Genomic DNA, 16434 nt, shown 5'->3' with positions numbered 1-16434 from the left:
AAAACCAGACAAACAGCCTGCCTGCATGGGAAGAAATGTGTCAGGCACCAGGACGGGCCCAGCTAGTCTTGAACGCAGATTGTATTCCCATAGCACCCCTGCATCACTCAGTGCATAAGATTCAGTAATTGTTCAATATTTCTTTTTATCTTCATCATTTGTCTACCACAAACAGAAATTGAACCAACTACAAAGGGTGGCCTTACTTACTGCTCACCACCCAAAGCCTGCACTGAATGCAGAAATTGGGTGGCACTGTGTAATGTAGAGATGCTTTCCCTTTTCCTCTCCGCTGGGAGAGGAGAGAAAACATATCCCTCTCTGCCAGAGCCACAATGTTTCGTGGTTATTATCTAACTGCAAGCCCCAGCCCCACCACTTTGTTTGGGTACCAGTTGCAACGTTCTCTGCTACACAGCATGCAGTGTATATAGGTGTCTCATTAGACACTGTTAGAGTGTGTTGTGTTAGGAATATTATGGGATTAGGATCTTTGCATCTTCATATTATAAATCCAGGATACATTGGGCATCTTGGCTGCAAGTCACCTTGGAGGACTTATGTAAAGACCCTCCCCATATCACTCATGTTCCAAAGAGGTTTGTGGAATGCAAGCTACATGGGGAGGTATTTACACCCTGTGTGCTGCAGAGAGCAGCAGTGCACGGGCCAGGGGATCCAAAATGACTCTATTGCCCCCACACACACACAAGCCATGGGGAGGTACAGGAAATGCGCTTCCAGCTCATAGGATGCAGTAATAACTGCTGGGAGTGGCACTGCAGCCCTGCACCCTGTCTCTGAACTTGGGGGTGGATTTTGCTCTTCCCCTCCATAGTACCTCTATCTTTGTGTGCTTGAAATGAATTTCACACACTAAGAGCCACACACATCAGTAAATTAGATTGGCGCACATAGAACCTTGATGGAGTGGCAGAAGGAGTGGACTGCAACAGGGAGCCTGCTTGGTGGGGAGATGAAGCTGATATGATGGGGAGACTGGGACTTGCTGTGCAGGAAAACCAGGTATGGGAAGTCAATGAGGAATGGGGAGAAGGGACTGAGAGCCATTTGGATGGAGGTGAAGATTGAGATCCGATTAAGACTTTTGGCTGTAGGTCTTTTGTCTGCCTCATTTGTTGCAGAAGTTGGAAGGTGTGTAGTGAATGAGGCAGGGGACTGCAGGAAGAGAAAGGCTGGTCTCATGCTTAAAGCAGTTAAATGCTGCCCTGGGGAACTGGATTAGATCCCTGCCTCTGCCACAGAGTTCCTGTGTGGTGGTGGGCAAATCACCTAACCAAACTTTGCACAGATGGTCACTAATTATGTGTTCCTCATTTTCTGGGTACCCAACTTCAAACCCTGGGGTATGTTTTACAGAAATACTGAGCACTCACAAGAACTGTAAAGGGCTACATAATCCCAAGTACAGAGCAAAATCAGGTCCTAGACTTCTCAAATTGGGTACTCAAAATGAATGAATATTTCTAACTTTAATCTCTCTGTACTACAGTTCCCCATCTGTAAAATGGGGCTAATACCACCTCCTCATCTGGCAGGAGTATTATGGAAAGAAAGAAAGAAAGAAAGAAAGAAAGAAAAATGTTTTTGAAGCACTCAGATACTATAGTGAGGAGCACCAGAGAAAAGTTCATGACTAAATTAATAATTCTGTCTTCAGAGCAGGATTTGAGTACTGTACAGTAATTAAGGTCTAGAGTCACGCATTGAACAACGAGGATAAAACAAAACATTGAATGGCTGTTCATTCATTGAAACTGTCCCTTAGGTGTGTAATTTATTTATATCCACTGACAGCAAAGTCAAAGGAATGAGATAAAGATGTGTAAATAAGCATCCCCAGGAGCACTGCATAAGAAATGAAGACCAGGAGCTTAAATACCAGAAACTTGAAAAAACAAATTTGCCCTGAAATTACCTCCTCGTTTCTTCCATGCTTGCATATGTGTCTTGTCCATCCCGGTGTGATCCTTCTCACACATCTTTGTTTTATGCTTCGGGACATGTTCCCTCCCAGTGCTTTCTGTAGGAGACCTGCATGCTAGAATACCAGGCTTCCTTCCAGGAAGTGCGTGCTCTTAGAATTTCAGGTCTCTAAACACATTCCCATAACCACCTCTCTGGAGCTATAAACAAATAGTTTCTCTCAGTTATGCTTCATCTCCATCTGACTCCTTAGTTCTCACCGTCAGCTTAAAAACGCACCCCAAAAGATGTCTGAATTCTCTCTTACCTAAACGACCCCAAGGGCATTGTGTTAATTCCACCATAGCCTTCCATGACTGACTGAGTCACTAGCCGGAGATCCCAGGAATTACCGATCTGGTGCTCTCCAGGAAAGCTGACTGAAAGTCTAAGGATAAAGTAATATATTTAATATAGAGCAGCCATCCAGAGATCCCAGCCAATAGGACCAGAAGCAGACAAAACAGGGACCTTTGGACACTCCATCTGAAACTGCAGAATGGTCTCTGACTTTCTTTGCCCTGCGCTGATTGACTGTTCATGAGGAGGAGCCAGGAGGGTTGGAGCAATCTCTTCACTTCAGCTTCACTCCATACCTGCCCCTTCTATGCTCTCCTCCCCCGCCCCATCCCTCCCACACTTTTCCCTTTTCTTTCTATTTAGCTGATCCCCTAACTAAACCCTCCCAAAAAACAAAAACAAACAAAATCATGGCACTAACATGATCTTTGTTGCCATCACATTGGTCACACTGGTTGTTTGTTTTCACCATTCCCCCATCCTGTGTCTGTCTTGTCTATTTAGACAACATTGTCTCATTGTTTCCCTGTACTCTCCAGCTGGTCTGTCTGTACCCACCCATCTGTTGGGCTCTGGTCTTAGACTTAGACTGTACACTGTTTGAGGCAGGGAATACCTTTTTTGTTCTGTGTTTGTACAGCACCTATGAGGTTCTGGTCCATGACTAGGGCTCTTAGGCATTATAGTAATACAAATAAATAATAATAGTAATAGACAATGTTACCAGACCGTGTCAAAATCAGCCTGGCTTCTGTAAGGGAAATGAGTGCCTCTAAAAAGTAAAAGGTAATAGATGAAGGTGACCCAGTGGGCATCATTTAGATAGATTTTCTAAAAGCTTCTAAGAAGGTATATTCTTGGAGACTCTGCGGGAAAACAACTAAGCATGGAGGAAAGTCTTATCAGGGCAGATTCCAAACTGGTTAAGCAATAGCAAAGTAATAATGGTGACTGACTGTTCCCCTGAATGGAGACAGATTAATAGTGGAGAGGTCCAGAAGTCATTACCGGCGTTATTAACAAACAAATGTTACCGCGGACTAAATCCTCCAGTCTACGGCTTTGTCTGCACTACACAGCTTTTAGTACGGCCATGTCGCTAAAAGTCGGGCAGTGTAAATGCTGTTTGTTGGCACTTTTGCCAGCAAAATACTTCCACCCCATACAAGCGGGGTTCGCGTTGTCGACAGGAGAGCGCTCCTGCCAACAACGAGCCGTTTACACTGCCACTTGCTGCGGCAAAACTTTTGCCTTTCGGGGGGAGGCTTTTTTAAGCACCTGTGAACAATAAAAGTTTTGTCTTTCCATTGGCAGTGTAGACAAAGCCTAAGTGAGAGCCACAAAAGGCCCCAATCAGAGCAAATTCAATGTGATTCTGTTGCACTGAGGTAAAGGGCATGGCACAGAGAGCCACACAGGAGGCAATGGCATCCACAGTGGCCCTGCAGAAGGGACTTTAAGAGACAGTAAATCCCATCCTGGCCAATGAAGATCTGGTCTTAGTAGAATTCCTTTGTCACCTCTTAGCTGGATTACAGCAACACAATATACCTGGGCATGGAGCCTTCAGCGCTTAGGAAACTCCAACTAGTACAAAACACTGCAGCGCATCTGCTCAGCGACACAGGCTCCCATCACACCTGTCCTCTGCCTTTCTCATAGAATTTCATAGGTGAAAATTCCTGCTTAGACTCAATTATTTTGAGTAGTCAAAGCTATAGGACTATAAGAGACAGTCCTGATGTATTTAAATACATTAGGTAATTGGGCAGCAAGAGAATGGATAACATTTAATTTGGCTAAATAAACAGTAATATGCAGTGTCAAAAGTAATCTGAAATTTGCATTAAAAGCCATACTCCCCAAATCCATGAGCTCCTCAGAGGAAAAAGACTAGGAAGTCATTCTAGATATCTCAAGGTCTTCTAACTTCTTTGTGAAAGTCCATTGTATGCCCCTTGGTCGTTCTGTGGTCTCTCTCATTACCCCATCTACTACCAGTAGAAGGATCATGGGTTACACAAGGGATCCTTGTCTGACACCAGTATTAACCTCAGATGGCGTAGTCAGTTTGCTGTTATGTATTATTTTGCATGTCGTATTTTCATAGAAGCTCTGAATGATGCAAACTGTATTAATCAGGGCAATTAAACTTCAAGATATGTGGCACAAGCTGGTTGGGAGGAGGGGCTACAGCTATGGTAAGCCCAGCAAGTGGAATGCAAAGCCCTGTAGGCTCTCACTTTTGCCTCTTTCCTTTCAACTGCTCCAACTCCGCATGTGAGTGGAACCTCAATATGAAATTGACTGGCTCTTTTGACAGTTTCATTTTGAGTCTCAGCCTCACCTGGGAACAGAGAAAAGTGATGCTGACAAGGTATCTTGCCAATTTCACGTTGAGGTTCCATTTGCAAAGGAACTGCTATCCTGTATCAGACCTATGGGCCTCATATCTTGTCTCCCACGGTAGCCGGTACCCAATATTTTAGAAGAAGGTGCAATAAGCCGTAATAGGCAATAACTTGTCCACAAGGAAAGTTATTTTTCTAACCCTCAGTAATTAAAAACTAGTTCAATGTCCTGAAATATGAGGCCGTATATCTCTTCCAAAACTTTTCTGGGTTTGTTTTAATCTTACCTTTAGCATCTCTGGATCTGTATGCTATCCATGGATATTTTCCCATTCTTTTTTTAAATCTGCTCAGCTTTTGGCCTGAGTGATATCTTGTGACAATGAGTTCCACAGCCTAATTTGTGTTGCAAAAGAAAGTATTTCCTTTGATCAGTTCTAAATTTTGTTGCTTTTTCGTTTAATTGAACATGTGGGGAGGAAAAGATGTGAGGATGGTCTGAGCAGAACAAGTTACTAGGAAAAAGAGCAAATTCTAAGCAGAGCAGGCTAATAGGTGCAGCATAGCATGATGGGCATAGAGAGGCAAAGATGTAAAAGAAGGAAGGAAATATGAAAGGGAGGCATATTCTGGAATGAAAAAGAGAGAGAAACAAGAGACCAGGGGAGAAAGAGAAGAGAAAAGATGGAAACTGAACAAAAAAAGGAACAAAAATAGAAGAAGGGACAGATACATCACTTATGATGTTACTAAAACACTGTGAAAAATGAATTTGTTTAACGGCTCATCTGTACTATTTGTTTCTTTGCAACTATTTAATAAACAAATGGTGTTGTGAATTTTTTAAAGTTCCCTTAGTTCATGCCAAGGTCTCAAAAATAATAGTGTGTTTGAGGTACTCAGCAGTAGGAAGACCTCTGAATCCTGGCATGACCTGATTGCCTGATGTTTGGCATACCTATAGCATTTAAGTTAGCTAGGCACTTCATGGGATTTGGGGTCTTTGGCTGCAGTATCAGGTGTTGTCCACTGGTAGAAGCAGGAAACGTGATTAGATGGATCACTTATAAGGTCTGGCAAATCTTACGCATTTCTGTTAAATGTGGGAAATCTATCTATGTCTTTTTATTTCCTTACCTCCTTCCTCCTCAGAATGTCTCTGTGTTAGAAAATCATCACTGGAGATCAACAATAGGCATGCTTCGAGAATCAAGGCTCCTTGCCCATCTACCAAAGGAAATGACGTAAGTGCCACCCATGTGAAACATGCTGATAAATTCCATGGAGAACAAACCAATGGCCTATTTCATTGCTTGATTAAAAACCATAAGCAGAGAGGCCAAAGGCTGATTGTAGGCTGAGCTAGTGTCTCACCTGCTCCTGAAGGTGATGTAAAGCACATTGGCCTGGTAGCGTGGGATGCACCTGGGCTGGGGCTTCACTAGGAATATTACCTAAAAGTTTGTCACTGTTGCTAATACTTGCTCAGCTGCACCAATATTAGCATTGTTAGCAGTCTCAATGCTGAGAAGGCACCGATGGCCACCCATTGTGGGTTTTTTTTTTTTTACACCATATCAATTAAACCTGCTCAGCGTTAGTGTTAACAATGGTGGGAAATAGAAGACACCGCTAGTGTAGAGATGCCCTAGGTGTCTCCCACACCCTACCAGAAGAATGTGCTTCAAATCTGACTGTCTCTGAGCAGAGGGAGATAGCAAAGTCAGCAGAAAGAACAGAGACTGAATGTAGGCGGAGCTGACCGTAGTGTGTTGGTTTTTGCTGCAGTTTTTTGTGTGTACGTGTGCACAGTATTGATCCTTGGGAAATGTATGGAAACACATTTTTCACACGAACCACCAAGCAGCTCTCCAGTGTTACGTTTTAATCACTGGTGACTTGGGAAGAATACAAACAGATTATAGAGAAAGGACAGGCTTTCTGTCCCATTAGTAATTTCCTAAATCATCCAATCCCCTTCTTCTCAGTCCTTCTTTAAAGAAATAATAAACAATGCCTTGGCGTTTGTGTGGCTGCCAATCTAAAACCCTATGACATTAATTCTTCTAGATGCCTTTCGTGTTCACCCAATAACACATCCTGCTGTTTAGTTTGCATTCTTCACAATACTTTATGGAAGCTCCCTGGGCAATTTACACCAACATGATTATTCTGCCACACTGCCTATTCCACATGCATCCCATTGCCAGCTAAACTGCTGGTCTCCTGCAAGCTATCCCAATGGAGAACAATGAAGTGGAATCCGTCTGCTAGCTGGAGTCATCACATAATACTTAGAAGGAGGCAGACTATGAAGTGGTTTAAAACCATTGATGGTCAACAATCCCATATTCAAAAGGGCTCATTTTTCTTGCCTACAGCCAGGATATCGAACAGCAGCTGGGCTCCCTCATCTTGGCAACAGACATCAATAGACAGAATGAGTTTTTGACCCGGTTGAAAGCTCACCTCGAAAATAAGGATCTGAGATTGGAGGATGCACCAGACAGACATTTTATGCTGCAGGTACTTTTTTTTCCCTTAAAGGAACAGTGTATGTATGTTAGCTCAGCCTCAGGGTACCCTTTACCCGCCATCTTAATTGCTTTGCTGCTGTCACCTAACATGTTTCAAAGCAAGCAAAAACATACCTCCAGTACTTCCCAATATACCAAGTGTTACATTATAATCCGAATATAGCAGATGCAGCAAAGGATCAACTATTATTCACTTCTTGAGTTGCAGGCCACTTTGTCTCTTGCCATGTCTCTCTCCCCTTGACTATTTCCCCTGTCATCAGGGCTGGCGCAACCCATTAGGCGACCTAGGTGGTCGCCTAGGGCGCTAACATTTGGGGGGCAGCGACCGCGGCAGCCGGATCTTCAGCCGCCGCGGTCATCGGTGGTATTTTGGGGGCTGGACCTTCCGCTGCCTCTGTCAGGAGTGGCATTTCAGGTGCGGGACCTCTGTTGGGGGTGGCATTTTGGGGGCGGGACCTTCCGCCGCCTAGGGCGGCAAAAAAGCTGGAGGCACTCCTGCCTGTCAGGGCAACTGCTACTTCAGCAGAAGGTAGGAAGCTCAGTCTCTTACTCCAGCCACTGACAATGCTTTTTCACAGAGGAGTTGGCAGTAGGTGCCTGAGCAGTGGTCACTTCGTTGGTGCTCCTAATCTCCACCTGCATGGAGGAAACCACTGCCGTGGCAGTTCTTCCCCAGATAATGAAAGAACCAAAGCTAATTTAAAATCAAATGGACTCAAATTGCTTCTTCCAGCTATACTGCAGTAGTTAATGGTATCTTCAGAACAAATTTCCACCCATTACATCACCTTCACTATTAACCTAAAGGTAGCTATATGCTGCATTTTTTCTGTAGAAATAGCACCACACGAAGCTGCCTGCTCTTAAATAGCTCCTAAATAGCTTTTATCATACAAAACACCTCAAGTAATTATCATCCGTTAAAAACAAACTCTAATTGCTGCCAGCTTAAAATGCTTTGCTGAGGTACTGCTGGGGTCGGGCGAGGGAAGGAATGGTATTCAGGTAACTACTCCTTCAGAAAAGTAATATATGAACTAGTTTGCCTATCTTGCCTCCTTGAACAAAATGTCTTAGGCCTGGTTTCTTCATGGACCACTACATTTAGGCAATGGGTTTGTAATCATGCTTCACGACAGATCAGGCAAATTGATGGTGCAAAATGCAGCATTGGTTCCAGTGGAGAAAACATGAAAAACAACTGTTCTTTCCTGTGAAAATTCATACTTGTGAATTGGGGAAGGGTGCTACCACTTCCTCAAGGTCTCTTGGATTAAACTGTCTGGCCTCAATATTACTTATAAAACATACTTTAGTAGTTTACTTCTTTATACCCATTTTACAGATGAGGAAACTGGGGCTCAGAGAACAATAGTGATTTTCTTATGGTCACAAAGCTAGTTAGTGTCCAGCCAGAATTAGAATGCAGGTCTCTTGCTTTCTAGTCCCATGTCTAAATGACTAGAGTCCACGGTGCCTACCAAATAAGTTGCACCCTTTCTCCACCTCCATTTATTTTCTAGAAAGGAGGTAATGACCTTTACCATAGGTGAAATCTGCAATCCCTATGTCTTTGGCATCTGCACCAGCATTTTGCCTATCTGTCATGAAGTCTAATAATAAACCCATCAACTAGACATACTTTGTCCAGGAAGAAAGCACACAGAAGACATTTTGTTTCAAGGAGGCAAGACAGGCAGATTATTGCATATCTTACTCTTCTGAAGAAGCAGCAGCAGCTACTTGATTATAATTCCTTCCCTTGCCAATCCTACCCCAGCTCTACCTCAGCAAAGCATTTTCAACTGTTAGCAAGGTAAAAACAAGTCAGGGCAAACCACAAGGTCCTTTGCTTAGCTCAGTAAACAAAAACACAGCTGACCCTCTGAGCTGACTGTATACACATATTAAACCCAAGCATAATCAAAGTGATATGTAAGGTCACTCACTGACACCATAAAGAAATGATGCCCAAATAGTTTCACACTGGCTTGGCTCTTCATTTCCTTGTCCTCATTGATGGATGCCAAGGCAGGCAGTCAGCAGGAGTCAGCCTGAAGCTTTTGTTGGCTTGCCCACCACCAGTCATATCCAAGAGGCTGTGCACACTTGGAATGTGGTGCTTCTCTCGTTCTCGCTACTATAAAATGGGGCTCTGAATGAAGGTTTTGTTACAGGCTTGAATAAGTGCTGTTTCCTGAAGCGGCACATTTGGGCAGGGCTCAGTTTCTATAATGTATTCTTGAATCCATCTTGGCAGCACGCTTGCAGGGCCCAGCAGTTTCACGGCACCTCAGAGTGCAATAAATTCACTGCTGAACGATTGCTAGCTAATCATTTCTTCTCCCCACCACCACTCTCCTCCTTTACTTTCAGATCGCGCTGAAGTGTGCTGACATTTGCAATCCTTGCCGGCTCTGGCAGATGAGCAAGCAGTGGAGTGAAAGGGTCTGTGAGGAATTCTACCGGCAAGGTCAGCCCTCTGACATACTGAATTCTCCTTGCACTTTGTTCTTTAAGGCACTTAATGTGATAAGAGAGAAATTGGCTAATCTCAAGTGGCGTTTGCTCTGCAATCAACTACCCAATTCTCCTCTGAAATCTCCCCAAAAATATGATGACGAGCAGAAATGTGGCCTTATTTTGCATGTGGTTGGTAGTGAGGGGCAAGAGGAGGAAATGAAATAGAAGAGAAGCGGGTATTTCTTTGATCTGATTGCCCCTGTAAGACGGTGTCAGTGAGGGTGCTTCTGCTGTGCCTTGAACCTTTAATTAACTGTACAAAATCTCTGGTCATTGTTATCCGCTCTGAGCTGAAACTCCCATGGGTATGTACTGCTCAGAAATTACACAGCCATCACTTGTTTTCCAAAATATAACTACAGTTCCTACCGTTAGAGTGTTACATTTGCTTTTTCCTTCTCCTCTACTTACAGTTGCAGGGAAACTAGACACAGTCTGAACATGCTCACCACTAAGCCAAGTTCTAATGCAATCTAGGGGGCCTAACTGTAAACATTTTCTAACCCCTACTAAGAGCAAAGCTAAACATGGTTTTTAACATGGTAACAACATACCATTTGGCTCCATCTGCACAGGCCAGGCCAGATTGTGCTACAACACAGTGAGGATGTAGTGGAATTTAATCACTGTTAAATCCTTTTTTAGTAGTATTAACAGAGCCTAAAGGAAGGGGTGAAGATGGTAGAAGAGCAAGCGTAGTGCTCTGGCATACTGAATTTATTGACATTTCATGTCCACACTACAAATTTAAACCAGAACTGAGCATGGTTGTCAGCAGTAGCTGGCCTTTATAGGCAGTTTCACACCAGAGTAGTCATATGGTGGTAAAAACGCCCAAGCCCAATCCACACTAGTGCTTATACCACTGCTAGCATTTCAAACTCTCATATACTTCATCCTGGGTTTTCTTAGCTGTGTTGTCCCAGAGAGTACAGCTGTCTTGGCAGGTCATGGATTGAGATACATTCCACTCTGATTTCGATGAACCAGAGGATCAGCCTGCTTACAGTTATTTCCTGTGACATCTTAAAAATTGTTGGTTTTAATTTGTTTAGGCATGTATAACAGGCCCTGCCTCAGATTTCTAATTGCAGATTTCTATGTGGAACCATTGTATGATCATGTTGAGACTTGCAGTCTCTCTTTAAAACGGTGATGTCCATCAAGGCATCAAATGGAGATGAAATGTAAGGGTTAATTCTCCTAGGATTTGCTGTTCCATCCATATTATAAGGAATAAAAGATCATATTCAATATTGCCAAGTGGCAAAAATGTTGTTCTCCTTTCTTTTTGGTAGGTGATCTGGAACAAAAATTTGAATTGGAAATAAGCCCTCTTTGTAATCAGCAGAAGGACTCCATACCTACTATACAAATTGGTGAGCTTAACTTTCATTCTTTTGTCTCTTTCTCCTCCCCCCCCCCACCCTGAAGGTGCAACACAAGCTAAGCAGAAGATAGCTGTGTGGTTTTATACCAAAAACTTCAATAACCCCAGGAGTAACATTGGATGAAAATAAAACCCATTTGCCAAGCAGGCCAGATAAACCAAGAGCAAGGCTGAGTGCAGCCGTAATGTAAACAAGCAAAGGAGTGACACAGCGGCAGCATGCGAGGATGAATGGTCCTCAAAGAGAAGTTCAGACAGCTGCAGCATGATCCCACTTAGTGAAATATGCCACTTGTTTGCTGTGATAGTCCTGAGTGAAGTAAAGGGTTTCATGAAACCTTTTACCTATTTAGTGCCTCCCAGTTAAACTAACTCAAACCCTGCTTCCCATTCTGACCTCCCACAAAAATCCCCACTAAATACTCCATAATCCAGTACTCATGCTGCAATGGGCATGTAATCTAGTTAGCGAGCCAGTGGAAAATGGTTTCCCAAGGACTCTGAATGAATCATTCATTGTTTTCCATGAGTTCTCTAGAGTCCTAATTTTCCTCCTTTCCTTCTTCCTCCAAGTTCTCACACTGCAACCAACCATGGTCTGCCAAGACTAGCAGGCTGCAGTGCACTGAGCAGCAGGGGGACTGGAGCGGATCCATCCAAAGTGACACAGGCTTTCCCTCCGCCACAAGAACTGAATTTGCTGCCTCCACAGCCTTCCCATCCCAGAAAGTGGGCTGAAGGTTAAGCTCAGGCTCCAGTGCACTCTTTGTAGACCACCCAAACAGCCCAATGGTTTATTTTTACTCAGTGTTTTCAAAATGCACCTTGTTTCAGACAATGTGCATAACTGAGCAGTTGTGTAACCTTTCAGATACTGTGCCAAACATTCACCATTGAAGAATTGTGTTCTTTACATTTTGTTTGCTCCTTCTCCCCTACTCCAAGCCATGAAACACATGAGCTGGAAACAAGTTGAAAAACATGATAGTAAATAACTGATGGTTTTGAATCTCCCTTTGTAATTGCTTTGAGTTGGGCAATTCTGATTCACTCCACCACTGAGATCAAGTTCATCTTAGCTGATATGAAACATTGCTTTGGAATAATCTTTTCCTACGGAGCAGCAGCATTAGTAACAGATTTCACAAAGAGTGAAATTGAAACAGACCTTTCTAGATTGTGAGATTCACATAGGGAATACAAATAATTATGTTAGCAGTGGCTAAATAAGGCAATACTAGAAAAACCAAGGGACATTCAGCTCTTCACATTGTTGGGTTCAGACCATACCCCTAATAGCACCATTGGTTCCAGCAGGCACTGACACACAGCAATGATGTTAATTGTACCAGCCCTTTCCCAATATACATATAAGGAGTTATTACCTTCATGAGATTGGGATTATATATCAATGGCAACATTCAGGCAAATAGGTTTGCTTGTCCAAAACATTGCTTCACTTTTTCCTTACGGTGGTTCTCTCTTACCATATGTGTGAGACGCAAACCTCTGAGAAAGCCACCAGATGCCAGGAAGCAAGGAACCAGGAGTCAGAAAACCCAGGTTCTAATTCTAGATTTGACACTCTCCTTTTCTGACCTTTGACCTTCTTGGGCCTCAGTTTCCCTACTTGTAAGGCAAGGATAACCATAACTATTCATATGTGTGTGTTATGAGGAGTAATAAATGTCTGAAGCTGTTTTGGGCCAGATGCTAACTACCTTTATTTTTCTTATTTCAGTGAAAATTAGAGCCTTTTTTTAAGAGGCTCCGATTTCTTCTCAGATTAAGTTTGTGAAGATAAATGAGGGAAGTAATACAGTATTGGCAGAAATATATAAGCAAGGAACTCAAAAGTATACATACGCACATAGTTTACTGAATTATATATAAATTAATATTCCAGAATGCCACTTACTGTGAAAATGAGTAAATATAATAAACAAAAAAGATATATTGATATATTTTTAAAATACAGCAAAACATCTCTGATCAGCACTACTTCACACAATATGGTTGTTTCACCTTGTTTCTCAGCTAAGATTGAACAGGAAAGTGCTATAGCGTGGTCTCATTAGAATATTAAGACTTGATTGGTGATATGTGTAATACTTCTGAATTGTTGTAAATGTTCCATTTTGTAAAAGTAAACTAAATATGTCTGATGAACAGAGCACATTTTATGATGCATTATGCTTGCATTGTGTTGGTTCATTTATTTACAAAATTCTTTTAATCTGCCATGGGTCTCCCAGTCAGCAGTGCAAATTTATAAACATCTCCTATGCTGCATTATTACACAACCAGTGCAATCAATAGCTTCAGGAGAAACTGAAAGCAGAACTGTAGTTTAACAGCCTGCTTTTGAGATCAAACTGCAGTCATGGCCTTCATTTGTTTTCTCTTCCATCAAAAGTGATTTTGGTCATATAAAAAAGTATTAAATCCTCCTCAGTTAGAGATGTAATTAAAATATTCACTGTGCCTGTGCACACTTTTGCTACCATAGCTGCTGCAGGGTGAAAAGTGATGTGGAGGATAAAATCACTCCCTCTATCCACAGGTTTGAAAAATGATACAGTACCTTCCCAACATTCAGAGATACTAGATCATTTCCATGTTATAGACCAACATACAGCTCTAGCCCACTATCCTGGCATGCACACTGCCATACACAAAAGGGCCATTCTGTGACCTTTTAATCCAGTTTATGTTACAAGAACCCACAGCCTCTGACTAAACAGAACCAAAACCCAAAACATTAATTGTGCTGCTGCAGTTCTTTCCAAATAAGAGCATAAGTTCATTTTTGACTCAGGGATTTGCACTTGGACTAAGCTTTGTAAATAACTCCATTAATGTACAGCTCAGAAGTAGACCATAAGAGAGTCATGATTCACATGGTATATACAAACACACATACAGTGAAACCTATCTTGAGCAACCATTCAAGGGAAGGATAAAAATCAGTTGCTTAAAAAAAGTCTAATATAGGTAGAGTACAATTGTACACAGTAAGTGAGAGAATATTTTAGAGAGAGTTCAGGACAGGAGGTTGCCTGAAAAGGGTGCTGTCTTATACAGGTTTCAATTATTATACAGACAGAGCCAGCCAATCTGACTTTGCAATGGTCCTAGAGGATACATATTCCATAACCATCAGTTTAAGGGTGTGAGTTAGAGGCTTAGTTGTTACTTGTCTCTGGGGTTCTGTGACTTTGTTCACTGCACTTTAACCACTCAAACTGCAGGGAAAGGCATTTGGTGAACGATACTGCTCCTTACATGTCTTGTCTTGTGTTTCCCCAGGTTTCATAACCTACATCGTAGAGCCGCTCTTTGAGGAATGGGCCAGGTTTACAGGAGACACTCCCCTATCCGAAAATATGCTAAGCCATCTCAGGAGGAACAAGGCCAAGTGGAGGAGTTTGCTCCACAAGCAACACAGCAGTAGCCGGAGCAATGACCACTCAGGTCAAGTGACTGAAAATGAAGAGCAGACTTTAAATGAAGGCGACATCCCATAGTGCCAGTTTTGACTCTTCCTTATAGTACTGCTGCATCGTCTTTGTTAGGTCACAACAGTAAGCCAAATTGTCAGGAACTGCGAGGCGGTCATCAACAATGTGGAAAGGGAAGAAAAAGGGAAGCAGAAGTTATAAGGGTCCTCATGAATAAACCCACCCTACTTCTGAGTTTCAAATCTGAGCTCCTTTGAATTCACTCCCTCCTCTTCCTTATCCTTCTACGTATATCTGAAGCCATTCATCACTTCTGATCATTAACTGCTTGAATAAGGAACTCCGTTCAGTAGTGATGAAGCTGGGCCAGTAAATGGCTACCAACTAACAGGGAGGATTAGAGAGAAAGCATGGGAGACGCAAACATATTTCATTCACCCTGGCTCATATTGTGATAGGTAGCTGTATATAGGCCCAGAGCGCCATACACAGTTTTAAGTCTGGCAGCTGGACTGCGCATTAAACCACCAGCATCTTCAGAACTCAGAGGACATTGGCTGAGTGAAAGTGCACAGAGGAGAGAATCTCATTATTTTAATAATTAAAATAATTAAAAAACCTTTTTAACTTTTGTATTCTGTGCACTAGACAACAGATCAAGAAATCTTGGACTGAGGTAACTCTATGTACATACAACTCAAGTGAGACAAGGCTCATTTGGTTAATCATTTTTATGCCACTTTAGATAAGAGACGGATATCTTCTCACTGTAGGGAACAGTAGTCCCTAGCAAATGAAAGGGAAGGTGTTGTACAGTCTAAACCTTTGCAACATTATCAGATCTATCTTTTTGATGACTCTGTTTCAATGACATGTTTATATCCATGTGTATATTTTCTGTAAATACAAAGCGCTACTGATTCCCATGCCAAAATACTGAAGTATTATGGGATTGCTACCTGTATAAACAATGGCACTGTGAACAGAATACTGTTAGTTTTAATACAAGAGAAAGCATTTGTAAATATGGTAAAGAGTTTATTAATACACTATTGTTTGCAGATAAAGGCCTTAACTTTTAGCATCCTTCACTGCTAGCTGTTCAAATCATAGCATCTGAACTATCTTTTGATTTTCAGCCTTCCAGCAGAGGTCATAAAAGAATGAAATCTGTCAGGGCATTTTCTGGAAACTTCACATGCATTCCATATGAATTCATATTGTTTAATCTATGGCATAGTGCACATTCAGTCTAATCAGCTGCTTCACAAAGCCTGAAGATATTTTTTTTTAAACCACAGCAATATTACACAATCTATTTTACAGTTCAAACTGGTAAACATATAGTCATGAGTTTTAATTTTTATTAAGTAGCAAAGTAGTCTACAATGCCAGACACACCCAAGTGAGGGTTGGATGCTGGTTTTGATCCTGGCATTCTGGCAGTTCTAGATTCCATTTGCTTTCTCAAATGATGCAGAACTTAAATAAAAAGTGACATTATTTATTTTTTAGTCTTTAGATAAGTTTTTAGGTATTTTCCCCCATCTTAATAAAATACTTTACCCAGATTTTAGCATTTTTAAATCTCACTTAATGAGTGAAAATACGTTGTAGCCAATCTAGTAAGTTCCTGCTTAACTATTACTGGAAGTAGTTATGTGGGAGCTTCCCCTTCTCGCTTCCAATATTTTGAAAGATATGCATTGTAGCCTACCCCATAAACATCCTCTGTTGGGACATTCATTGGAACCTGTTCCTTAAGTTCCTCCAGTCAGATGAGACTTCGACCTGGGGCACTAACTCGTGTTAGTCAGGTGTTTGTTTTTAGTGTGTTACTCTAATATCAAGTGCAATGCTGTTACATAACTATTTTTTCTACT

The 16434-nt window shown here is 42.0% G+C and overlaps 1 protein-coding gene across 1 annotated transcript in view; it reads left to right on the top strand.

The window, feature by feature from the left end:
* PDE7B (phosphodiesterase 7B) overlaps positions 1-16032 on the top strand; it is a 250265-nt gene extending 234233 nt beyond the window's left edge. The window contains exons 8-12 of the mRNA XM_034766881.1: positions 5790-5881; positions 7019-7163; positions 9554-9650; positions 10999-11079; positions 14400-16032. Coding sequence (XP_034622772.1) covers positions 5790-5881; positions 7019-7163; positions 9554-9650; positions 10999-11079; positions 14400-14617 — 633 coding nt within the window. The 3' untranslated portion in view covers positions 14618-16032. The remainder of the gene's footprint in view (positions 1-5789; positions 5882-7018; positions 7164-9553; positions 9651-10998; positions 11080-14399) is intronic.
* Positions 16033-16434: the final 402 nt, after the last annotated feature.

The sequence above is a fragment of the Trachemys scripta genome, chromosome 3, assembly GCF_013100865.1.
Source record: "Trachemys scripta elegans isolate TJP31775 chromosome 3, CAS_Tse_1.0, whole genome shotgun sequence".
Classification (NCBI taxonomy): Eukaryota; Metazoa; Chordata; order Testudines; family Emydidae; genus Trachemys; species Trachemys scripta.
Note: the sequence above shows the minus strand (reverse complement) of the source record. Positions and strands in the feature narration are given on the sequence as shown.